Consider the following 27,244-nt stretch of genomic DNA (forward strand, 5'->3'; position numbering starts at 1 on the left):
ATTACAGTTCTCTTCATGTTTAGGAAGCAGTTTTGGAAGTTTTGTAGACTGTTTTCAGATCCCTGAATCATAACTGTTCCATTGTGATATATATTGACTGTCAGGATGGGAGATGTGTATTCAGCGTCCTCGTATGTGCTGATCTGTCTTCCTTTGCTGATTCCGTTTTTCTTTATGTGAGGAAATGTCTCACATATCACTGCATGCCAGTCTGCAGGATGATGCGTGAAAAAAAGCAGGTTGCACATTACCTTGCGGTTGTCCTTTGAACTGAAGTCTCCCACTAGTGTTTCTGGGTTGTCGTGGAGAACTTTTGTTTTGAAAATTTTCTTGGCTTTTATTGATTTTGCTTGTTGCGGGTATCGGATTTCGCAGCCGTCCAGCTGTAGCGAGTGTCCGTTAGAAGCGGAGGAATCTGCCGTTTCCATCTTCAGTCTACTGTTTACTGTCTGCCTTCTTTTCTTTCTTTCTGTCGTTGTTCTCTGCGGTTCTGTTCTGTTGTGTTTGGTTAGCACCGCTGTGTCGCTGTGTTAGGTAGCGCTGTTTGGCCGTTGGTTACTTTGTTATCAGTAACGGAATCTTTGCCGGTGCGTCTCCAGCCGAGGTCGCGGTCCTCGTATTTCGTCTAGAGTTGATATAAAACTCTCGTTTTTTCTCCCAAATGTCGCTGTGTTGTTTACTCTATTGTAATATCATGAGGACGGGTCATATATGAAATTTCTCAATATGAAAATACCGTAAAAGTTTGTTTAACTTACGAGCTGATGTTTTTTGCTGCCATTCGAACTGGTTACCATGGCATCTCCATAACTCTCTCTCTCTCTCTTATTGATGTTGCCAAAGTCTATATAATAGAATTATAGAATTTTCCTCGTTTTTATAGCCCATAGTTCTTTTTACAGCCCATACACACACAGCAGCAAAACCAGCTTACTTTGAATTCACTGTGTTTCTGATGTCATGAAAACCAACATATAACCCCCTACTCTGTGGTTTAGCCCCGCCCACTCACGTTGAAGTTATAAAGAGTGTTTCAGCCCGGACTGCTTTATGATTGAGGCACAATATCAGATCAGAAGTCATTAACATACATCAGGCTTAGAGGGACAGTACAAAACAACCTGATTAAATTCTAAGGGATGTAGAGAGGTTGTTCTGATTAAATTCTAAGGGATGTAGAGAGTGATTGTTTTGGTAAATAAATTCATACAGGCATCATAAGGAGGACTCAAGGAAATAAAATGAAAGGCTAGAAAAATGCACATATGGGCCCTTTAAAGGATGAAAGTCAGTAAAAGTAATTACAGCGTTATTATGTTATCTATAAGTGTTTATGACAATAATTGTGCTAATGATGGCAACAAAACAAGAATAATGAAAAATAAATAGAGTTACCAAAACAGACAAAAATGTTTAACTTCTATCAGTAAATGCTCTGGTAAGAATCGCTAGGGTAATAGTGTGAAGTGTATTACTCACTATATTAATAGTGGGATTGGAAAACCAAATTTCCCTTGCTTTTCTGGAACAACTTGTTTTGTGATTCATTTTTTATTTTTCCATTTAAAGAACAACACCCCCATTCCAGGCCCGACCCACATACACATGGGACTCACAAGAGGTGAAAAAAACACAGGACACGGGAGAATTACATCATTCACAACTTAAACACAGTATATAGTTAAGCAAGCACAAGGGTCCTGACTTTAGAAATTCCGTGTATCCATGTGTTAAGAGTTCCAGGGCCAGCATTGCCAATTCTTGCAAATGACAGTTCCAGATATAGAATATCCAGTAAGGTATGGAGCCAATGACGTATAGACAGGTTATGGGGGGGTAGCCAATGCTGGACAATGACTTTTTTCGCTACCGTCAAGCCAGCCAGCCATATTTTCCGGGAACTTTCCGTAATGGGGAACTTAGCGTTATCATTCAGTAAATGAAGTTCAGGGACCATGGGTAAGTATGTCCTGATCAGAGAAGAGATGGAATCAATAACCTCCTCCCAAAAAGCATAAACCTTTGGACAGTCCCACATAATATACATAAAAGTCCCCAGAGTCCCATGTGGACAGAAATTACAAAAGGGATGAGGGCTTAAACCCATCAAATGTCTTACCCTGGGTGTTAAATAAGCCCTGTGGCATATTTTCAAATGAATGAATTTGATGGCTGGGGTTATGTGATGCCCTAAAAACATTAGCCCAAGCCATTTCCCAGTTTATCTGCCTTCCTCTCTGTTGCATAACTCTATCCCACTCCGTTTGTCCAGAGACATTTACAGATACATGTGACATAAACTTGACGTAAATAAAAGATACTATTATTTTGTGAGCCTCTGTGATCCAACTAATTATTTGATGGTCTTTCAAGTCTGAGCCCCATTTAACAGTATGCGATTTCAATGCGGATCTGAGTCTAAAATAAAAGAACAAAGAATGTTTGGGTATCCCATAATGTGAAACCAGTTCCTCAAAAGAGCTCAGAGAATTGCTGGCATTGATGTCTTCAAGAACCCTTATACCTTTTTCTGCCCATGAGTTTTGAATAAACGGGTTGTTCCCTGTTAGAAGATTGTTGTTGAACCAGATTGGAGATAATTTATGCCATTTAATATGCAACCCCGTGAACTTCTCTGCTGCTTTAAAGGTTTGAAGCATATGAGTCATTACTGGACCGGAACAACCTGTTTTGAATTCATTGTTTTTGTGATGTCACAAAAACCTTCACATTTCCATATATCCTCCTATTTATATATATATGCATATCCAGTATACAAAAGTTGATTCCCACCTATGCACACTGTTACAGCAGTTATAAGGAGTGTTTCAGCCATGACTGCTTTTTGAATGAGGCGCAGGGCAGGGAAGCCAATCATAACAGAGATCATTTATCTTATATTGGTTTTATAGTTATAGTAATTAAAGCAGCCTATTTCATTCTAAAACATAAAGACAGTTTGGAAAATAGTCTGTTTAAAAATGATTGGTGAATAAACCCACATGAACATTATTTTGGAGAAAAAATAAAAATGTGGATATGGTCCCTTTACAGTATAAGACGTATGTGTGGTCAATATAGAGTGGGAACTGGCGATACTACTAATTTTGTTTTCAATCCGATATTAAGTATTGCCAAAGCTAATACCAAGATGATGAGACTGACTCCAATACTTTTTAAGACCTGTACCTTGTTTTGCTTTTTTGACTATGGATGTGTCTTGTGTGTACCTGCCTGCTTGTTTGTTTTGACCCCTGCCTGTGATTCGTATGACTGTTCTTAGTAAAACTACTATGCAGATATATCCTGCCTACAGCCCTAGAAGACTTAGCTGACAAAGTCTGCAGTAAGTAGCATGCCCAACATGGCTGCCGTCAAGCCCTGCTCCTCACCACCTTCCTGAGAAGCTTGACAGCTCATGGGAGAGGTGCAGGGAGTGGACAACTTACAGGTGGGGTTTTTCAGGATAAGGCTACTCACTGGCCAATTGCAGGGGCCTCTCCTGGTTCACCAATTGATCCTTTGCTTATAGAGGAGGAGGTGAAAAATCCTCAGGGGGTTTGGCGGGGAGAGAGTTGCTATACCACTGTGGCTCTGGCCCCTGTGTTGCTGAGCAGGTTGCTGGCAGTGCAGTAGATATGGAATCCACTACAGTGGGGGATAGCTCAAGTGAGCCAGCCCTGGGTCCCACAGTGCTGTCCAGTGCTCTGGGCAGCACCAGCGCTCCAGTGCTAGCTAAGTGATGGTCCTTGATGCTGCTCCAGTTCTGGTTCTCCAAAGAGCTCCAGTGCCAGCCCTTTGTGCAGCTCCTGTGCCTGTTGTGGTGCTGTCCGGCCTATTCTGATGTTGGCTTCCCGAGCTGCTCCTCTGATGCTGGTTTGCTATGCAGCTTCTGTGCTGTCTCCCCATGCTTTCCCAGGGTCTGCTTCCAGAGCTGTTGCTCCTTTCTCTGTGGTTGTGTTGTGGGCCTGTTTCGTGACCCTTGCTTGTAATGACTGAGATTTGGATTGCCCTTTATAAAGCTACTCTGCAGTCTGCCTACAAACCCCCTTCGTTACTTTTTACTTATTTGATTACAGTTCTATTGAAGTTGTACTTCTATACTTTCAGAGACTTATACATAAGTACATTTGTGAAAAGAATCGACATTGTAATCATTTCACTTTGTACTAAATCTTTTTTTTTAATGTTTAATTTAATTCTGTTATGTTGGTTCAGCATCTGGGCTGCTTTGCTGTTGCTCGCACCCCTTGCTTTTGAGCTTTAGTATATATATATATATATATATATATATATATATATATATATATATATATATACATATATATATATACATATATATATATATACACTTTAGACCAAAGTGAGGAATAGCATGTAATGAACTCCAGTTCCCATGCCAAAATATTAATTCTATATTTAATAAATGAAGTGTCTAAAATGCTGTCTATGTAACTTTGGATATGAGTTTTTGAAAAGATAACAAATGACATGTAATGAAAAACACATTTTTATTTCTGTAATAAAGATGATATTAATCATAATGTAGCATTGATATTTCTTGTATGGGCTTCTTGTACTGGAGGACATCAAGTTTCTATGGTCATCCACAGGAACTAATCAACCAAAAACACCTTTTTCCTCTGCTTTTTTGACCCAAATTCCTGAGCGCTGTTTTTCAATGAAATATCAATATTTTGTCATTACTGATGCCTAAAATACTCATAGAAATGCCTTTATGCATTGTGTTGTGACCAACCATTCAGAAAATGAAGAAAAAAAAGTTATCCTGGCTAATCTATCTAGATACACAGCAGCACTGTTAACAGGACCACATGCCCTCTCAGTGCTCATATGCCCCTGGCTGTGTCATTTGCCAGTATGTGTAATGAATGTTTCCACTGACCTGACCTTTATAACGGGGTAGTCATTCCAGGAAAGATACACTTATCAAAATACTCACAGTTCAGCAGCCCAATTCTGTAAAATATTATGACTGTGAATAATAACCTGTAGTCTGAGTACTGTCTGTACAGTCTTCCATATATCAGGCCAAGAAGTTTGCCTAGAAACAAATGGTAGGTGGGGAAGCTGGAGGCAACCTATCAAGTTTCTTACTGTAGAATGGATCTACACAAGTAAGAGTGGCTTTACAGAACAAGTTCAGCTTGTTCTTGCTTAACTGACGGAAGCTGGTAAATACCAAGTTATTGTCTTTAATCAAAAGTCATTCAGTCTAGATGACAGAAGTTACAATGGACTTAAAATATGGCAAAACATCAAACAATTTATTGATAAAATTATTTTTATCTTGTAGATACAACAACATAGTTGTTGTTTACATGAAAGTTTCATCCTGTCAAAGGTCTTCTGGAAACATTTAGAAGAGGGGTGTACACCATCAGTAATCTTCATATAAGACACAGCTCAGCATACAAAACCATGTACAAACAGCTGGATAAATATCATGCTTACAAAAATAGACAAATGTTTCACTGGTTAACTGTTTTACTTGAGCATTATTGCCAGCCTTGTGTATTTAACATTGTACCATGGGATGTTTCCAGGGCTCAGGGTTAAAGGCCATACTGGAGACAGCCAGATGGAAGCAAGGACAAGGGCGACACAATAGATCTACACTAGCGTTCAAAAGTTTGGAGTCACTCTCAAAGGTTTGGGATCACTGTTTTGAATACTGTAAAACCAACTGTGTTGCAGGTAAATGTATAAAATGATTGTAATATGATGCTAATGTTCTATAGGTTGCAAACAACTTGTTGGACGGTGAAAAAATTACAAATGTTTTGAGGTTGAAAGGAATCGTAGATAGAGCCAACTGCTATAAAATGGTGTGTTATGGGAATTCTGGGATGAAAAGGTTCAGCTTCTTGTCAAAGAAGTTAAAATGTTGGAGTTTACAGTAATTTGCTGTTATTTGCAAAGCATATTTGGATCTTTGTAGTCTTAAGATAAATGTATGTAACCACTGTAATGTGATGTTCAGTTCACGGTGCGATTGATAAAATAGTATATTACTGTTTATCGTGATAATTCTCTTAATTATGCATGAATGTTCAAGCATCAAAAGTTAGATAGAATTGCCCTGTTTGCATATATTTTTACGTTATACTACATAGTATGGTAAAATTAAGAGTTCGCAGACTGTTGTGGGTTCACACTACAGCACATTTGAGCTGTACATTAGACACTGGGGTGCAGGAAAAATAGCACCAATACAGTAATCAACTGTGTTTAGAAATACGATAAAGTACTGTCGTTGTCTAATACATTATAAGTACTTTTCTTCAGATAAGAATGGCTTTACAGAGCAAGTTCAGCTTGTTCTTGCTTAACTGATGGAAGCTTGTGTTGTGGGCTGGACCTTTTAGTCAATCATCAGGCATCTTGCAACAACTCCTAACCAGCCTTGTCTAGTTTGTAAGACATATTTCATGGTGAGATTTCTAAAGGCTCATGTAAGTGTGCCTTCATTCCGTCAGTGAAGTACTTTTAACAAACTTGCTTAGTTTTAAAAAACTACAAGAACTATAAACATATTTCAGATCATATTGGCAAATTGGTAATACCAAGTTATTGTCTTTAATCAAAAATCGTTCAGTCTAGATGACAGAAGTTACAATGGACTTAAAATATGGCAAAACATCAAACAGTTTATTGATAAAAATTATTTTTATCTTGTAGATACAACAACATAGTTGCTTTCACATGAAAGTTTCATCCTGTCAAAGGTCTTCTGGAAACATTTAGAAGAGGGGTGTACACCATCAGTAATCTTCATATAAGACACAGCTCAGCATACAAAACCATGTACAAACAGCTGGATAAATATCATGCTTACAAAAATAGACAAATGTTTCACTGGTTAACTGTTTTACTTGAGCATTATTGCCAGCCTTGTGTATTTAACATTGTACCATGGGATGTTTCCAGGGCTCAGGGTTAAAGGCCATACTGGAGACAGCCAGATGGAAGCAAGGACAAGGGCGACACAATAGATCTACACTAGCGTTCAAAAGTTTGGAGTCACTCTCAAAGGTTTGGGATCACTGTTTTGAATACTGTAAAACCAACTGTGTTGCAGGTAAATGTATAAAATGATTGTAATATGATGCTAATGTTCTATAGGTTGCAAACAACTTGTTGGACGGTGAAAAAATTACAAATGTTTTGAGGTTGAAAGGAATCGTAGATAGAGCCAACTGCTATAAAATGGTGTGTTATGGGAATTCTGGGATGAAAAGGTTCAGCTTCTTGTCAAAGAAGTTAAAATGTTGGAGTTTACAGTAATTTGCTGTTATTTGCAAAGCATATTTGGATCTTTGTAGTCTTAAGATAAATGTATGTAACTGCTGTAATGTGATGTTCGGTTCACGGTGCGATTGATAAAATAGTATATTACTGTTTATCGTGATAATTCTCTTAATTATGCATGAATGTTCAAGCATCAAAAGTTAGATAGAATTGCCCTGTTTGCATATATTTTTACGTTATACTACATAGTATGGTAAAATTAAGAGTTCGCAGACTGTTGTGGGTTCACACTACAGCACATTTGAGCTGTACATTAGACACTGGGGTGCAGGAAAAATAGCACCAATACAGTAATCAACTGTGTTTAGAAATATGATAAAGTACTGCCATTGTGTAATACAGTATAAGTACTATTCTTTAATTGAGTACATTTTTGCCAGTATATTACTGTAGTTTAGAACTGACAGTTTGTATAGAGCGATTACATAATTATGAAAGCTGTATAGCATCAAGAATGAATTTCTCCGTAAGTTTTCCAGAATTCCTCATATTTGAAAAGCGGTAACCAAATCTTGCTGATCAAATAGCTGCTCATAGTAATTTTGTGACAAGAAATTGCACAAAGAGATTTTTTACAGAAATATAGCATATTTTTGGTTGTTGAGTTGTTCCCCAAATACTTTAAAAAAAATGTGAATAATGCATAAATGTACATGTTGGTATCTATTTCATAACATGTCAACCTAAACTGTATAAGTTGTTATAACATTAATAATATGACAAGTGATTCCAAACTTATGAACAGTAGTATACACTAATATCTCTCTCTCTCACTCTCTCTCTCTCTCTCTCCACACACACTGTCAGTTTCACAAGCTCATTTCACATCTTACACTCATCCAGTCCATTCTCATTAGAAAAGTTAGTTAAATTCAAACTAGAATTTACACATACAGTTAAGAACCTTTAAATAAACACCACATACAAAACTCATACCTTTTGACTGTGGCCATGCAAATGAAAATAATAACAATAGAATCAGTAGCTCAATAACAACAATACCAGCAGTTCTGTTCATTCAGTCCCTTCAGAGGTGCTTCTTCAGTCACGACTGAGGAGCAGAGCTCAAAGGAAGTGCAGCAGTCATTTGGCTTCTCATAAAGGCCAGTACTTATTAAGTCAATACAAGTCATACAATACACAGAATTCAGTTTCAGCAGACCATGACTTTATATTAATGTACAAATAATGCCTTCATATCCACATATTAACACTAGTGCATTTGATGGAAACGAACTGAGAAAAGGAGGAAGACAGTATAGAGTTATGGCAGGAATTTTCAGCATGGGGGCAGAGATGAAGAGGAAGAACACTGGGCAGAGGGAAGTATGGATGTATAGTCCAATGCTATTTAGGCTACTCTCCTGCTATACTTGTGGTGATTGGCGTTGGCTTTCCTTACACATCTCGATGAATGATCTTAGTCTCTGCTTCTTGAAGTGGGACATCCTATGAAAAAATGATATATGATAGGCTTCAAAATCATGCAAAAAAGTGTCACACTTCATTATGATAGTCCCCTATATATTATATAGATGCTTTAACCGTTAACAAACTGCTGAAACTCAGTGGCTTATCAAAGGTTTTAGGTTTAGATTTTGGGTTAAAGGTTGGAGTTACACAAACAGCCTTCTTTAAATTCATTGTTTCTGTGATGTCAGCTGAACCATCTCAATTACATATATCTAATTATTCAGCCTACAGCAGTTCTAAGCAGTGTTTCACCTGAGTGCTTTTTGAATGAGGCACAACACAGGGTGGCCAATCAGAACAGAGCAAATTTACATATATCAGTCTTACAGTCACAGTAACAAAAACAGCCTACAGTTCAGTTCTAAGGGATACAGAGAGGCTGGACAATGTCCATTTTTGGTACATAAAACCAGATGAATATTCTAAGTGGACCACAAGGTAAAATATTAAAATACAAGAAAAATGTTGTATGTGGGCCCTTAAAATAGATGTTTCTTGTAATGTTTCTTAAACACAAAGTGAGTATCTGCAGTGAATTCTCACAAAATACATCTGCTGAAAAAAAAATAGATGACACAATATTACTATAAATTAAAGCTGCACAATATGGCCAAAATATTATAGTATATAATATTATGAAGTACTATATTTCTACACAAATCAATGGTGATATGCTGGAAAATATATTAAAAACAGACTACCCTGCATTTTTTTTTTGACCATTATTATTTATCGTTATTAGATCATGTGAATTCCTTGATTAACCCACAAAACACCCACAGAAACGTAGCTCACAGCACACTATGAAATATTTTGTCATTTCTTAAAGGGCTTATGTGCAGATAGAGTGTATAGCTATATCAGTATGGCCAAAGCCAATATTGCTATAGTGATTAATAATATATCTTGCAGCCCTGCTACAAATGGAATAAATCTCACCACCAAGAACAAACAGAAACAGCAGTCAGAGGATCTGTTACCTTGAATGTGTTCTGAAGAATACGCAGACGATGCAGTTTCTCATTAAGTAAGGGGTCGTTACAGCGACGGACAAACGAGCGTTTGTACTCTAGACGGGTAGAGGGCCTGTGTTCGTTCACAGGGGACAGATTGGCCCTCTCAAGAGCACGATACAGATCACCCAGAGAATCAGCCTGCTGCCTGCGCTCCCGCTCCACACCTGCAGAGGGCATCACAGAGTTACAGTAAGGAGCCCATCATTACTGAGCATTACTTGAGGGAAAGATAAAAAGTATGGCTATTTAAAGAGAGGAGTGTAGTTCTCTCATCAGCCTTTAGTTAAAAGGCAAACTGAAAACAGGTCACCCAGCAGTCAAGCTGTTAAACCTGAGTTATTAAAAGTAGAATTCAAAACTCAATTCAGAAGCTCAACTGTTGAGATACAAAAAAAGTCATTCCAAGTGGTTTGACGTAAAATGGTGCAGGGGCTCATGATGTCCTTCACATGTCTTCTAAATCATATATGCTGATAAAACTAATATAGTGGCAAATCTGAATAAATAAGCTTTGTTCTGGGATTAATTTGCCTTAGAATGCTCTGCAAGTATAATTTCACAGTGAAAAATATGTTTTAGGCTAAAAATATATCCTAGAACTAAAAACCAAAGGCTCATTCACCAGTATTGTATGGGTGGATTCTGGGCCTTATTCACCAACCTGTCCTAAGAAGAAATTTCTTCTTAAAACCTACTTACACAGTTTTCACAAAGATTCCGACATTCATAAATGTTTTCTAATTTAGGATTTGTTCTTAGGTAAGAATAGAATCTAAACGCACTCAAGAGAACAAAGATGTGAACAGCCCTGCAGTTTAAGAACACGTCATGAATCTGACATAGACTTTTTCTTAGAAACTTTTTTAAGAACAAATGAAAGAAAAAAAAAAATATTGATGAATGAGGCCTATTGTTCTCACCTAAGAACAAATCCCCCAAAAAAGAAAACATTGGTGAATGTCAGAATCCTTGTGAAAACTGCATAAGTGGGTTGGTGAATGAGGCAAAATAGCTTCAGGCAATGTATCTGTAACCATTTCAGATAATAACTTTCTGTGAAGGAGCCTTTAGAGGCATTAAACTCTTCAGAGGCCTAGTTCCTTTCACCACCACTATGAACAGTTCAGACTTGGTAAGTTTTTCTAGAATTAGAGAATTTCACATCAAATCTTTGTTTACATTTTAATGATTTAAACACAGAGAAATTTTGAATAATTTGTGGAATTCACCCCTACAATCATTTATGAAAGCCTCCACTACTACAGGCTACCACAAGGGGGCAGTGTGACAGCTCTCAGAAGTTATTTCTATATCATGCACAATACATACAGTGTCCCTACAAAGATAACAGTGTTCCATTCATTTAATGAAATATGGTCCATATTGGCAAGCTTATTAGAGATTCTGTGCTCATGAACAAAGCTATTATTCCATATGTCAGAAGGATTTGCTGCCTTTGTCTTTTAGAGGCTTAAGAAAGGCGAGGAGATAGAGGAGAGAGAGGGAAGAAAGACCCTGGAGGCGTGTTCCTTTGCCCTATGCATCAGGCGACATTAACACAGGCTGAAAGGACTCGTCCTGATGTGCTGTGGGGCACAATGAAGTCTCTGACAAATTGTGTGCTTGTATGTGCAGTGTGAGTATGAGCATGCATGTGAGTGTGAGTGTGTGGGGTAATATGGGGATGTAGGAATGACAAGTGTGAGCGATGAGAACTGTCAGAATAAATTATGGTCAATTATGATGCGTCTTGTAAGACTCTATCTAATGTTAGGGCAGGCGAAGGGTTTAGAGAAGGGCATTCAGCCAAGACATACTACTTCATCTGATTCACAGTGTAGATACCTGTTTTCACAGTTTCAGGTTCTGTACCTGCTAAAATACTGAAATATGGTTACAGAAAATGAAAAACAGCCATTTGTACTCTCCTACACAGTGGCCCATTTTTATCAGCCTTATCGTCTGATTCTCTGGATGTTCAATAATTCATAAGCTTAAGTGTGATTTTTAACAGCATGTAGTTGTGAAAGCATGATACAATTCTATATCCAGCTTTAAGTGTGGCTCACATCTTATAACTGTGATATCTGTGGGTGGCAGGTAGTCTAGTGGTTTAAAATAACAAACCAGCAACCTTTTGTAATATCAGTACTGCAAAAGCCAACTAACAAACATTATATTCTGCAAAGGAATAATATTCACAACAAAAGAAGTTATACTTTTTGGTGGGATTTTAATTGGCTTGCCCAGACAATGCCCAGACTGCAAGGAGCACAGCATCACCAAGCAAAGCAGCCCTGACTGGGGCAGTAGTGCGTAAGGGCCTTGCCCAACTAGTTAGTCAATGGAGGGCTGCACCCTTGGGTAACCATGAGAGTACCATGGTTACCAAGGCTAGATATGACCAGGCTCCTGATGTGCCCTTGGGCAAGGCTCTACCCCAACTGCCCCATTCAGTGCTGCTTTGCTTGGCATGCTGGCATGGTGCCTTTCTGGACCAATAAAGGAAAGGTGCGAAATACAGGGGGTCCTCGGGTCTCAGTTAATGTGTGGAAGAGTGCACTACCAAACTAGAAAAGAGCATTTCCAAAAGAAGAACTGTTAAACCAAACATTTTGCTGCCATTGAAGCTAGCGCTGTTATGGCGAGTGAGTTAGCACCCAGCCAACACAGGACTTCCCGAATAACAGGGGGTATTTCGCACACTGAATAAAGGTCATATAATCTCCATATGCTCCATGGAGAGGAGTGGGGTGGGAGTAGGGGTGGCACTGGGTTATTGGCTCCCACAAAACAAAAGTGCTTCTGCTATCTTATCACAAAGAAACGTTACAATAGTGAAACTACATACAACAGTCTGAAACTACATTATTTACTTTATTGCTTTATTTACTATATCAATATTTCTAGTATGTTAACTGTTTATAAAACTAATCGAAGTGGACTAAAATATACTTCAAATCACTCCATTCCTGCTCATATGTCCACTTTTCTCTTCCGAAGTGAAACGTCTTTGATTGAATAACAGCAAAACTCTTTTTTTTGCCCAACAAATGTTTAAACCAAATTGTCGATAGTCAAATTTTGTTGTGGACATTCTATGTTCTTTGCACACACTGTTACCTGAATCTCTGGTGAATGGTTGGCCTAGCTGGTAGTGCTGGGCTTCTCTGTGTTCAGGTGCCCCTGCAGTGGCTGCAAGGATGGCATGGAGGCCGCTGTCCCGGGGCAATGTGAAGCTGCGGTGTTTGCCCACTCCTCCTCCACGGGAAGTGGTGGTTGGCTGTCTGAGTGGACTTGGCTCTCTGGGCGATGGGGGCCCATAGCGCTCAGGCAGCGGACCGCGCTGGGCAGGCAGAGTGGCCTGCCGTCGTAACTCCACGGGTACAGCTCCGCTGGGGTCCAGGAAGACCGCATCCTCGAGGGGAAGAGTCTGAAGATAGTGCAGGCCAGAGCTGGTGAGTGGCGTTTCAATCAGGTCCTGCCACGAACGCCGTTGGTTGGCTGACTTGCGGCCAGGGGAGCTGGAGCCGCTCGTGCTGCCTCCCCGCTGAGGCTCCGGGAGGAATTCCTCATGAGGGGAACGGGGCTGGATGGTTTCGGTGGAGGGCGGCCGGATATGTTTGGGCTCCAAGTAGGGGCTCATTTGCTGCAAATAAAGAAAGACAGAAGTGAGTGGGTTGATAACATAGTGGGTGACACCATCACCTTGCAATGGAGCTTGAAATATTTGTCTGAACCCAACAGAACCAAAGTGCTCCTGTTGGGTTTTGTTTACGTTCCAACTTTATGATATTTGTTGGGCTTTTAACAGATTCTAACCTGCATTTCTCCTCACTTGTTAATTTTTTACTACTTTCACTACCTTAAATCATTTTGTAATCCAGCAAGTTGGAGTCACCACTCAGCTTTGACATCCACAAGGCCCACACTTTTTAGAAAACATAAACAGTAAATTTATTCAGAAAAGTACTTTTAGTGCAGCCAGAAAAACTTTTGTTTTGTCTGACCAAATATTTTTCTATCTTCTGAACAATATGTTCTGTGTAACATGTTCTGTGTGCAGAAATAGCGGTTTAGTCTTAGTATTACTGCACAGTGTTAGAGCAGCACAACATGGAAGAATGATTCAGACTAAAAATCGTTTGAGATGATGTTGGACAGCTGACTATTTTATTGTGGCATATTATTTTTTCTATTTTATTTATCTGCACTGTAGTGAAGGCTATTACTGTCACTACACGGTATACAGGGCAGTGCTGTCAGGTTTTATAAAAAACTTTGGTTGATGACGGGCTGGTTGAGGTCAGTTTCGGACTCAGTACATGATGATGTGCTTCAGGTCAGCTCACGTTTGGATAGAAGTTTATCGGGCTCAGGTCAGGATCGGTCTTAAAATATGATCCTGTGTGTCGAGTCAGGTCAGGCTTGGAAAGAACATTAAATATTCTATAAATTTTGGGGTAGATCAAACTGGCCCAAAGTTCTGCCTCATTTAAGACTGACTGCTATACCAATAAGAATGTCAAGCAATGAGCAAGATGCCTACTGCTGTAAACCACTCTGGACAAGAGTGTCCACTAAATGCATAAATATAGTTAAATGTGATGTATGAACCTGTACAGAAAAAGGGCAAGATATTTTGAAGTCAGGTGAGCTATCAGAGTGCTAAATAAATAAATGTATTCATGTAAAAGATTTGGAAGGCAGACTATAATGATCTATATATCGTCACAGTTCCAAACAACACATTTCTACGTTTTTTTCCAATTTTGAACACAGCAAGTGTCCTTTATGTTGTGTAACATTTTTGTGACAAAAGAATTAATAGAAATGGTTCAAAATTACTTGGAATAAAATCTTTTTCATTCACTTGCATTAAAGGTTAAGAACATTTATTCATTTTCCTGTATATTTACCATTTTGGAGGGTTTTTGGATTTCTAGCTTGATTGTTCGACTGGTTGTCTAATTCTACCAGCTTACAAGAGTCACACCTATTTCTCTTCTGCAGTTTTTTAATGTAGTCCTCTTGACTTTTATAGGAGTCAAAAGGGGTGAAATAGCATGACGACGGAGGAATAAAAGATACCAGCAGGACACAGTAAGAAATGTGGCATGCTGCTGTGCTGCCCTGGAGCTGTCACCATCAGTTAGCTTTTGAATATGAAAGCGTAATGCGTCCACACACATACACACACACACACACACACAGCTTTTCTGCAGGATTACAGGACTGTTCTGGTTTGTGGGTCTCTCATTAAGATAAGCGGGGGCAGCTGCCACGGGAGCTCTTTTGTCTGAGAATTTACAGCCATCAAACTGCTCTCCCGAGCTTCAATAATTAATATGTCCTTCAGCTCTCTTCCTCCTTCTCTTTCACACCTCATTCTTCATCTTTTCCTCCCTCCCTCACTCCCATCTCCATTTCATCTCTCTGTCCATCTGTTCACAGGATTGATATCTTTATTATATTTAATGTGTGAAGCCCTCCTCTGTACTGTCTGTATGACAAACATTTCCCCTGTGCCTCTTCTATCTTCAAACAGAGGCTAATCTTCAGAAAATCAGCCCTGGATGCAAAATTGAGTCCACCACAGTGAAAAAATGACATCTTCGCCGGTGAAAGAACTTTAAAGTTCGGAATCACTGTTTTCATAAATATAAAACCATTTTTTTGCAGGTACATGTGTAAATGATTATATTATAATGCAACTACTCTACTCAACTTCACAGGTTTTTACAAATTTGTAAGAAGCTGTGAAAAATTATATGAACATGGATGATGAACAGATGCTGTAGATGATTCTAAAATTACTGAGAATGCTGTATAACAATGAAGTGAGAATAAAGTTATACTAAAATTACCATAACAGTTTCAAGTATTTGAAACTGGTGATAAAATCGCAGTTGGATAACTTTCCAAGAAATTACTATATATAAATAATTACAGTCTATTATATATTAACTATTTAGTGATGCAAAACACTTTAAGTATTGAACAGAGCACTTTAAAATACATTTAACACACATTCTGGTGTCTATCTTATAGGATTTCAGTCTGCACTGTTTAAGTTAAATTTGTACAAAATAACATCAAATACTGATATGAAAGGGATTCAAACAACAAGAAATATTAGGTATACTCCCTATATTTATGGTGCTTTAATTTGCCAAGATGTCAATTTTTGAAGTGCACCAGAGATCGAACAAAACACCACATTCCCAGTGATAGAGTCTGTTGCGTTATCAGATTATAAATAAACGAACAAAAACAGGAATAACCTGATAATCAGCTATCCAAAATGAAGCTTAAATTCCACTTTAACAACTGTGTCCTCAACATTTGGTAGTCTGGATAAACTTTACATAATGCTTAACATGTGTGACATTCCAGATTAAAAATTGGATTGGGGAATTCCTTTAATTTCTCAAAATTCCCACATAGTTAATTTATTAAGATGAAAACAAAGAAAGCCATTCAGAGTGATTTGATGTGAAATGCTCCATTCTAGAGAAACGTAGAGTCAGAATTGTTCACAGTGGTGATGATTAGAACCAGATGTCTGCCTCTAAAAGCTCCCTCATAGAAAGTTATTACATAAAAAGATTATGAATACGCTGCCAGGTGCCCAAGACATTGTTTTACAATAGTTCTGAGATAAATGGCCTAAAGCACATTTGTGTCAAAGAGATACATAGATAGATATATAGATAGATATAAGTATATATAAACCCAGAAGACAGGCATAGGTTCACTGGTTGTTTTTCATAGTAAATAAAATGGCTATAATTGCTGGCAGGTTCAGACAAAAAATCTCAAGTGCTAGTGCGGATATTCCTCCCACAGAGAAGTGGAAATTGGGAGACGTACTAAGGCAGAGTGAGGGTAGGTGTCATAGGGTGGAGGAGGGCTGTCCTGTTTAGGCATCGGAGACATCTGATCAGCATCCTCATGGTCACTCTCACTCCAGTAGTCTAAGGTCAAACCAGAAGAAGAAGAAGAAGAGGAAAAAGAGAAAAAACAGACATTAGCAGTGTTATTTATGAAAACACACACCATGCAGTAATGCTTCCTGGTTCCTTTGATCAGAACAGACAGTTACCTGCTCCATCAATACAGCACCATTATACACACCATGAAATGGTGATTCATATTAAAATGGGCTTTTCTGATCTTTTGTCTGTCCATCCTCATCAGTCAAGTCACCTTGTCACGAGAGTGCTTTCAAGTCAATCGCTCAATATAGAAAAGGCTTACCTATATTTATAGAACCTATAGGCCAGACCACACAAGATCAGAGTATGGGAATAATTGATTTGACAGGATCAGCGGAGCATGAAGGCTTTTTTTTTCTCACCATGATCCTGCCGAATCCTCTCCTGCTCCGAGTGAGCCGCTGCTGCCATGTTTAATCGACTCAGCCACCTGTGTGTGAATGGAAAAAAACACCAGTCACCTGGGGAGCTGCTAAATGCTAACATAATGCTCCTTAAATGTTATGGACGTGCTGCTGAATTGAGAGCTCAAGTTGCGGTGGCGTGGGGATACAAAGTCTTGTATCTCCAAAAAAGTATGTTTTCAGAAGAAAGAACATTCCTAATGAGCCCATAATTTAGAAACGAAAGAGTTTGACGTAGTGCATAAACAGTAGTAAGTTTCAAAAGATGTCATTCACTCCCCAAGCCATACAGTCGATACATGGAAACTTCGCTGCAAAAACAGCTAGTTTTGAATTCATCATTTATATGATGTCACAAAAACGATCCCATTTGCATATATTCGAGTTCAATTCAGACTAAAGCTGTTTAGTCCTACCTGCTCAAACTGAAGTTATAAGGACTGCCTTTTTAAATGAGGCACAATACAAGGCAGACAACCACAACAGAGCTCAATTACATATTCCAGGCTTGGTAACAAAGGGTTAAATAGAGGTTGCAAAATAGTCATGCAAAAATGAGTGATGACTATTTTCGGCACACAAATCAGGAGGAAAAAAATAAACTATAAGAAAAATGTACGATATGGGCCCTTTATCTAAGACAGTATATGTTAATGTAACAAGATATTATCGTTTTGGACTATTTCACTGTTTTTCCTTCAATGACGATATACTCAATATACTTACGATGTATGCTAGATGCAGTGAATCAGGGAACATTTTGTGTAGTTTCTTTAAAATTTAATGGTCTCTTTAGCTTGTTGAAAACACTCTCTCACCTGTTCATGTCATCCACATTATCTGCTGCAAAGTAGAAGCTCTTGATCTTGGGATGACATGCCTTAAAAGCGCTTCAGTGGAACAAATAGGAACAGAATGTTAGCAAACATTAGCACTCTCTCAGAGGTGTGAAATCTGTTTATTTTTGTGCATAAAAGGTTAAACTCACAACTTCTTGCGGCATTCATTTGCTCGATCAATTTTGAACTCCGGCAGGCTGACGAAACCTTCTGCCTTCTCATCCTGCAAAAGAAAAACAAAGCTTTTGCTGCTCTGAGTCTGAGTACACAGTCAGAAGATCTAAAGAAGAACAGAGTGAACATTAGTTGTTCAATTTTCAAGCATGAACTGGTTTGAAGACCCAATTTCAAACCAAAACTTCAATTTTGATTTCCCAAAATGATCTAATGATCCACATGAGTCCACACTTCAGTTCCTCACACTCACATACAACATTACTTACATTTTACTTTTATAGTCATTACTGAATAATAAGTCTTAAGCTTAATAACTAAATAATAAGTCTAGTGTTCAAGGGGTTAAGGCTCACCTCCTCATTGATGTACCAGTACAGACATGCATTCTTCAACACCACCCAGTACTTCTTCCATTTCTGAGAAAAGTAGCTCTTAGCGTCTTTCTTCTTCCACAGCCAGCCTTCACAGTCTCCCTGACCCAAGTCCTTACACGAAATCCGCCGCTTACTGATGGAGGACAGGGAGCCAGCTATGAAAAGAAACAGGAGAAAAAATATGCTTACAGAGGGTAATGGGTACAGGAATAACAATACCAAGCTCAGATTTTATAATGAGAAACAATTAAAACACTTTGATGTTGTTTGGAAACACTGTTAAAAGGTTCAAAACATACACATATACAGTCTACATGGAAATAGATGATTTTGAAATAGTTTTTTTTTTTGTGATGTTTCGAAAACCATTGCAATTACACCGCACATCCATTTTAATGAGGCACAATTCAGTGCTGCCAATCAGAACAGAGGTCATTTACATATCAATATTTAAAAACAACCTGTTTAATGCTAAGGCATAAAAAGCAGATGGAAAACAGTCATGTAACATAATGAATTTAAACTATTTTTACTACAAAACTCCAAAATAAAACACAAGAAAAATGTACAACATGGGCCCTTTAATTGTACTTTATGTTGAGGTAACAAACTCCTTTCATGCTGATTGAAAACGTGTGGCATAATTAAATTCATACAACATTTCATTCAAGAGTGTAGAAGAGCATTATTCTATGACAGAGAACAGCTCAGCGTCTCACCTCTTAACTTCTTCTTCGACCTTGACAGCGCTGAAGACTGATCGAATGTCTGCAACACATAACAGACCCATTACTCAAACCACTGTCCACATCTAACCCTGCATCACCTCTAACACTGGAACCTCTGCGAATGCTATAACACGCCACTCACATGATAAATGGAAGAAGTGTCTGAGGTGGGCGTGGTTACTGAGTCCTGTCGCAGCATCTCCATTTGAAGAGCAGGGACCAGGGCGTAATGGGAGGGGCTACTCCCTTTCTCATTCTTCCTCCGGCTCCGCCTACTGCTGCTGCGTCCTATCAGGAACTCGTCAGGCCCCGCCTTATCTTCACCAACATAACGAAGCAGGGAGTTTTCTGTGTGCACAATAACATGATCATAAATACGAATTTGTGGACTATGCAGAAACAGCACTGTCAAACGTACTCCGGTTATTGTCTAAAGCTACATGACTCATTACACTGCACTGTGCATTATACACAGTGCAGTGTAATGTGAAATGTACTTTAGTCAAAGAACTTGGGGTTCAAAAACTTTTATCTCTTTTATCTTTTAATTAATTTTACATGACCATTCTCCAGCTTTTCTTTATCCTTTTACATTAAACAGGCTGGTTCTGTTTCTGTGTCATTTAAGACCGATATATGTAAATGACCTCTGTTCTGTCTGGCTGCCATGTTTAATGCCTCATTCAAATAGCAGTCCGGACCGAGACACTCCTTATAACTTCAGCATGAATAGGTGGAACTAGACTGCTGTAGGCTGAAAAGGTGTATGCATGTAAATGTGCTGGTCTTGCTGACGTAATAAAAAACAATGAATTCTAAACAGGCTGTTTTTGCAGCTTAGTTTCCAAACATGGACTGAGGACTGAATTGACATTTTGACACTGTTTACTTTTATTTAAAAAAATCGAGGAGCACTTGGTTTTCCATGGTATGGGTCCTTTAAATGGTCATTTATTGATATTTTATTAAGATTGTACTTGCCACATTTATATCATGCTCACAGGAGAGTTTTATTTCATATAGCTTGACTTAAGTTTTGTACATACTAAAATATGATGACCCTGTAAAGGCTACATAGCATTTATTGTTTTGTTTTCGTTTACTGTTATCAAACTATTTTAGTTCTTGTATAACTGGGTTCAATTGTTCCACTGATGTGACCTTTGGCTCTGTAGATTTTACAATTTGACTTTTGTAACCAGGAATAAAGCTTATTCATGAAAAGGCATCTAGTTTGTGTCATGGGGCTGTCTAATGAGTAAAATGGATGTATTCACAAAACTGGGAAAAATGTGGGATTAAATAGGTTAATAAAATATACTGGAGAGGATGAAATGATTACAGAATGCTGGTTTATAAATCAAGAAAAAGAAACATGCATTCTGTCACTGTAACTAAATAGACTATTATCTCTGCTCCTACTCTCTTTGCCACTGAGCTGCTCGCAGCCAATCAGATGTCAGCATCTTACCAGGACCTCCCTCTTGGAGTTTCCATGGCAATGGAATAGCACAAAATCTCAAATTCTCAGACAAAGAGAAGGACACAAACGCAGAGAAACATAACATGGGGAAAAAACAGGCGAGGGGAGGGAGGGAGGATCGACACAGAGCAAAAGCCACAGATTAAAAAGGGTGGTGAGAAGAAGTAAGAGGGTCAGAGGGAACTTGATGGAAATTGAATCAGTATTCATGGGTTCAACATGACCAAAAGAAGAAGGCTAAACACCCCCTGCCCTCCTACTGCCTCTCTCGCTCCCTCCTCCCTCACCCACCTCTCCTCAGCTCTTTCTTCAGCTTGGCTGGGTCTTCATAGTCTCCCACCCAGTTATACTCCACCGGCATGGAGATGGGCCTCAGCCTGCCTGGCTCACACACACCGACGAATTGCGTCAGAATCACACCACACAGAGCACCACACAAAAAACCTCACAAAGCCAATTACAGATTGTACTTTGAATTTTACTGTGATTTAAATGTGTTCATAATTTCCACATGAATAAAATATATTACTTCAACACAATTTGGTCTTTCAGCTTAAATTTGACAATAATTATTTTTATATACAGTACTGTGCACAAGTCAGAGACCTCACTTTTATTTAATTTACAGTCAAAACAGTTATTATGTTATTCATTTTCAGGAGATATCTGTGAAGGGGGTAGATATGGACTATTCTACTGAATTAGTTTAAACTGTGATCCCCACCACAAAAAACATTAAAAAAAAATTTAAGTGTTCAGACCTTAGATGCTTAGAAGGGTTATGTTATGGTCTATTTAAATGCAAAGCAATAATTAAGATAGTAATAAGAAATCATATGAAATCATAATTTATAGGATACTTTATATTGGGAGACTGTCCTGAACCCTAACCCCCATTTTCAACTTGTGAAAACGGTATAGATTTAGCGTGATTTTAATTTTTACATAAAAACTTTCAAAATTCAAAAAATGCTGTCCAAACCCACACAATACCACACTAAATAGTATGTCAAACCCAGTACACCATCACTAGAAGTCCATCCATTAGTGTATTATGTATAGTAGTATGCAGTTTTTGACACAGCTAAAAAGTTTTAGTCTATAGGTGGAGCCTGATTTAAACCACACCCTTGCATTTTAGACCAGGAGGTGGGACTGCATCCCTGAGCAGTTGGATCCTATTGTTTTGAAGTAAATTAAGTACATTGTTTTCAATGTAAACTCTGCAAATCAGTGTGTAACCTTGAGAATTGCCACTACCAAAACATATATTTTCTGCAATTAAGAAAACATGTTTGTGTTTTCATAAAATATTGTGATTTTATGTGTCTACAACTATTCAAAGCTGTTTTTGCTATTAGCTAAAGTTGTCACTACCAAAACAGGCACTACTGAAACATTTGGTAAAGTTTTGTTATGATTGTTTTAGTAGTGACAAAAAGGAATCTTAAATCATTTATGTAAATAAAATAAACACAATTAAGGCATAAGGTCATTCAAAGCAAAAGGATTTTAGTTTAAAGTCCAAGTTAAAAGCCCAAATTGTCTGTTGAACTCTGACCATTTTGGCAGAATGACCCATATAATATAAATCACTTCTGTATGGAAGGGGAACGTCAAAATCAAATAAGTGAAAAATGAAAGTTTTCTAAATCTGGAGTTTAAAAAGTATTAAAAGAAACAGAGAAAATGAGACTCTTAACAACCATGTACAATCTAGTGGACCATCAAAAATGTCACCATCAGATAAACAGCATATGCAGCTTTCATCTTTGTGAAAATCTGGCTCCACTCTTGTCTCAACAACTAAATAAAATGTCAATTTTTTCAGTATTTAGTGTGTCCACCCTTAGCCTCTATTACAGCTTCCATTCATTTCATAACACTTGCTCATGCTTCAGTTGCTTCAGTTTTTAAAAAAAATTTGCAGGGATATTTTTCAGTGCTTCTTATAAACGTTGCCATAGTTCAGTCTTAGATGTGTGTTGCATTTTCTGCTTCTCAGGATCCAAATAATCCATATTACAAATGTAGATTCATCAGTCCATGAAACCCTACACAAGATGAAAGCTTTAAGTACTGCTTATTCAATGGTGACAGTTTTGGTGGTCTATCAGGTCCTGCACAGTTGTTAGGAGTTCCATTTTCTTAGTTTTTCACTTATTTTTCTTTGGATTTCCTCTCCTCATTTTAGATGTACATAGGAAAGAAATTTGCAAGGCAGCTAAGGTGAGTTTGGGTAGTTGCTTGTGTGAATGTTAACCCCTTAAAATCCCAGGCTTATTACACACTAAGGCTTATTATTCAGTAGTTAAAGGAAGCTTTGGGAACAGCTTTTGTTGGGGCATAACTTTTACTTAATGGCTGTTTTGACTGGAAATTTGATAAGCAAAAGCATGGTCTGTGACTTTTTCACAGTACTATAAAATACTTTATTAAATGTGGAAATGATGTAAATGTTTGAATCACGTAAATTCAATCCTTCACCTTATTCAGTGCAATTTTCCCTTACCCAGATCAGTCCAAGGGCTCAGACAGAAAAGATCTTCACTGAATAACATGGGCCACAGAGCTATGCCATAGCGAGACTGATTAAGGAAATACGCATCTGTGGTGTAGACATCAAACCATAGCAGTCTGGACTGAGGAGAGCAGTTCAAAGCATGTACCATATGTTGGGGTGTTGTCCCTGCGCACAGGAGGAGGGCCCTGGTTCTGGTCGTATTCGTAGCAGTAGAGAACCGCATCCTCGTCCAGCACAGGAAAGTGCCGTCGACACTCCTGGTCCAGGAAAGAGTTCGGTGACTCTGAACCTTTAGCAACGTCATGCTGGGACATGTCACTGGCTGTTCCTGTGTCCTCTCTACAACAGAAAAAAACTGGGGGTGTCTCTATCCTGGATACAGATTTGTATAACTTATACAGTATAGATATCTACTTTTTAAAATATTTTAGATGTTTTATTCCACTACACTGTAAATAGTTTTGTTGAGTTCTGTTTCAAGATTTGATCACTACTTCTGGATATTAATTCCTCAATTCCAAGGTTGGAATGATATGTGAAAAACCATAAAGCAGTGATTAGTAAATTCTGTTTGACCTGTATTAAATTGAAAACAGTACAAAGACACATTATTTGACATTTCACCTTATGAACTTTAACATCATTTGATAATCTGTTGGGGACTGACAATGCCAGTTGATCCAGTTTTGAAAGCAGAAATATTTACCAGTCTTCTATTATACCAGTCTTCAGCTGCACAATCATAAGAGGTCTTTGTTGTTGTATTTTGCGCTTCACAATGTGCCACACATTTTCAACGCAGACAGATCTGGACTGCGGTCAGGCCAGTCTAGCACCCGGACTCTGATTATGCAGCCTGCTGTTGTAACACGTGCAGAATGTGGTGCTGTCATACTGAATTAAACATGGACATCCCTGAAAAGGACGTCATCTAGAAGGCAGCATATGTTGCTCTAAGATGTGTATATATTGCATCTTTCAGTGTTAACAGTGCCTTCACAGATGTGCAAGTAACCCATGCCATGAGTACTATTACACCCCCATACCATGACGAACACTGGCTTCTGAACATTATGCTGGTAACAATCTGAACAGCCCTTTTCTACTTTTACAATATCAATTATTCCAGAAACCTAAATGGTTGACTTGTCAGACCACAGTATATTTCCACTGTGCATCGGTACATTTTATATAAGCTTGAGCCCATTTCTGGACATTGTTGACATGGCTTCTGTAGTGCATAGTATAATCTTAGCTTTTATTAATAAATGTAGCGACAAACCTTGTTTATTGACAACTGTTTGTCAAAGTATTCCTAAAACCATATTGTGATATCCATCACAGAAGCATGCAGGATGTAGTGGTAATTCCAGACGTTTGAATATAAATCATCTGATGAAGCAGTGATGTACAGTGGGCTCTGTGTGGATGTGTGTCTACCTGGGCGTGTATGGCTCTTCTGGTGGTGGGGGGATGTAGAGATCCTGCAGGGCGCAGCTGTCCCGTCTGGATGGTGTGCTGAGGGTGCTGGAGGGCGTGGCTGCACTGCTGCTGGGGCTGGGGGGGATGATGGGCTGAGAGAAGAGCAGAAGCAGCAGTAATCATTAGCATCATTAGCATACAGATTACTGCTCTACAGGTGAGCTGTGAGGTGAGAAAGCTAATATTCATATCTGTGTAGTCATAGCAACATAGCTGTCCTAAAGAGTGCATCATGAAATGAGTTTATTATTGCTTTCACTATCCACTCCTCTTTATTTCTCCCCCTCTTCTTTTCTTTCTTCTCTCTTTTTTTGCAGCTGTCTCATTAGGTTGTTTTACCGTACAATCTCAGAAATAAAGGGTTTTTAAGTGTTTTTGATTTGGAATCACATTTCTAGGAACATTCTGAGGAGGTCCTTTAAACTTTAAAAAGGCTGAAACATTTCTACACTGTACACAATTTGATACCAAGCAGAAACCTTTAGCACTCATTTCACAGAAGACTTCATTGTCTGTCAAAAGTCAGAGACACTTCATTTATATATTTTCCTGTCGAAATGCCTATCAAGAACAAACAATTAATTTTTCAGATTCTTCTAAGGAGATTAGATATGACAATTCAGCCGCACAAGAAAGAGGAAAGTCAAAGGAAAATAAGTGAAAAACATATTCAAAAAGTATTGAAGGGTATAGAGAAAACGGGACTTCTAAGAACTGTGCAAAACCTGGTAGACCACCAAAACTGTCACCATCAGATAAACAGCACTTAACCCCTTAAATGGCCAAAAAGGGGGCTAAAGTTTTATTACACACTTCTATAACCTAAGAATAGCTCAGCCAGCTTGCATTAAAGTCCCTGTAGCTACTGAATAATACGCTTTAGTATGTAATAAGTCTGGAATTTTATGGGTTTAAAGCTTTCATCTTTGAGAGAGAGGAGAAAATCAATCTCCACTCTTGCTTAGATCTGGAAAAAAATCCACAGGTGTTTCTGTCCATCCTTCCCCTGTGAGCTATAAGTCTGAAAGAACGTGTAGCAGTCAACAAGCTGTTACTGAGAAAAGAAAAAGGATAGAAAAGAAAAAAAAAACTAGCAGCTGCTGGTGTTCTCAGAACAATGGACTGACCACCCCAGAGTCCAGATCTCAACATCATTTAAACAGGATTACTTCAATTGTGAAGCACAAAATGCAGCCAACTTCTGAGACTGAACTCTGGAGGTGTGGAAAAATACAAATTTCTTTGAAAAACCAAAAGCATGATTTTTGAAAATAATGTAATAAATGTAAAGAGTAGACGAACTTAAATACAGAAAAAATGACATTATATTTAGCTGTTGAGGCTTCTGTGTAATGTTCTATTAAATATACGTTTATGCCTTTTTCCCTAATGCTGAAAAATGAATGACTTGTATTTAATGGCTGGAAATGAAATAAATGAAGTGTGGTTTCTGACTTTTACATAGTACTGTATGTGCAAGACATATACATAGAATACATACAGTACAATAAGGTGTTTGGACATCATGTACCACTGATGGTGTAGGTGAAACCTGCACTTTCCTTGGCCAATAATTAAATCCCTGACAGACAGGAGCAGGAAAAGGGATTGGGCAGAAATGGATGAGCAGCAGATTAGAGCCAGGGGAGAAAGAAATGGTGGTGGGGGGGGTGGGGGGGTGGGAGAGAATGAGGAGGATGGGTTGAGATTTGCCATGCGCTCCAGTTGGTCATTGCCCTTAGGGCAGAGAGGCAGCTTTTAACGCAGAGCATCCCTCAGCATGGGGGCTGGGCCATCATGGATCATTATTCACACACACACACACACACACACACACACACACACATAGATGCCAGCTGTACCTGCAGGGCCAGGGGCTTCCATCTCATGTTCTTCAGTAAGGCAGGAGCGGAAGTGAGAGTGCTCTGGGGTCTTTTCTTTAGCGTCAAAGACACCCCAGCGGGGTCGCCACGCAAAGAGTTCACCAAGTTCTTTAACTGCCAGCCCACCTGCACAAGCACAAAAATATACACTTTAAAAATGAAGGTTCTTAAATGATTCTTGAACATGCATTTGGTGTAGAATGTGTAATTGGTGTAGAACTTTTACATTATGTGGAGATTTTTTCGACTTTAAAAAGATTTTTCACGCTCACATATCTCATTTGCAAAGACAGTCCTTTAAAGAACAGTTCTTTAGTTGAACCAAAAGCAGTTCTTGTATGGCATTACTCCAAAGAACCATTTTTGGCATCTATATTATTATAAATGTAGGTGGATATTACATCAATGTGAATGTGGCAAGTCTGCCCTATCAGTTTTGGAGGATTATAATCATTATAATTCATTACATTAATGTCATATGCTTGTTTGTTTGAAAGTTGAAATTTTGGATTGACTGTACTGAAGAATCAC

General features: G+C 38.5%; 1 protein-coding gene across 1 annotated transcript in view; it reads right to left on the minus strand.

The window, feature by feature from the left end:
- Positions 1-7,913: 7,913 nt before the first annotated feature.
- The window catches only part of cnksr2b (connector enhancer of kinase suppressor of Ras 2b), a 49,828-nt gene continuing 30,497 nt past the window's right edge, over positions 7,914-27,244 (minus strand). Inside the window, exons 9-22 of the mRNA XM_036588812.1 lie at positions 26,693-26,839; positions 24,789-24,922; positions 23,494-23,687; positions 21,116-21,205; positions 19,484-19,689; positions 19,333-19,381; positions 18,593-18,768; positions 18,212-18,285; positions 18,042-18,113; positions 17,182-17,249; positions 16,695-16,798; positions 12,945-13,470; positions 9,786-9,985; positions 7,914-8,781 (exon numbers count right to left, since the gene is read on the minus strand). Of these exons, the coding sequence (XP_036444705.1) occupies positions 8,731-8,781; positions 9,786-9,985; positions 12,945-13,470; positions 16,695-16,798; positions 17,182-17,249; positions 18,042-18,113; positions 18,212-18,285; positions 18,593-18,768; positions 19,333-19,381; positions 19,484-19,689; positions 21,116-21,205; positions 23,494-23,687; positions 24,789-24,922; positions 26,693-26,839 (2,091 nt within the window). The 3' untranslated portion in view covers positions 7,914-8,730. The remainder of the gene's footprint in view (positions 8,782-9,785; positions 9,986-12,944; positions 13,471-16,694; positions 16,799-17,181; positions 17,250-18,041; positions 18,114-18,211; positions 18,286-18,592; positions 18,769-19,332; positions 19,382-19,483; positions 19,690-21,115; positions 21,206-23,493; positions 23,688-24,788; positions 24,923-26,692; positions 26,840-27,244) is intronic.

The sequence above is a fragment of the Colossoma macropomum genome, unplaced genomic scaffold (assembly GCF_904425465.1).
Source record: "Colossoma macropomum unplaced genomic scaffold, Colossoma_macropomum, whole genome shotgun sequence".
NCBI lineage: Eukaryota > Metazoa > Chordata > Actinopteri > Characiformes > Serrasalmidae > Colossoma > Colossoma macropomum.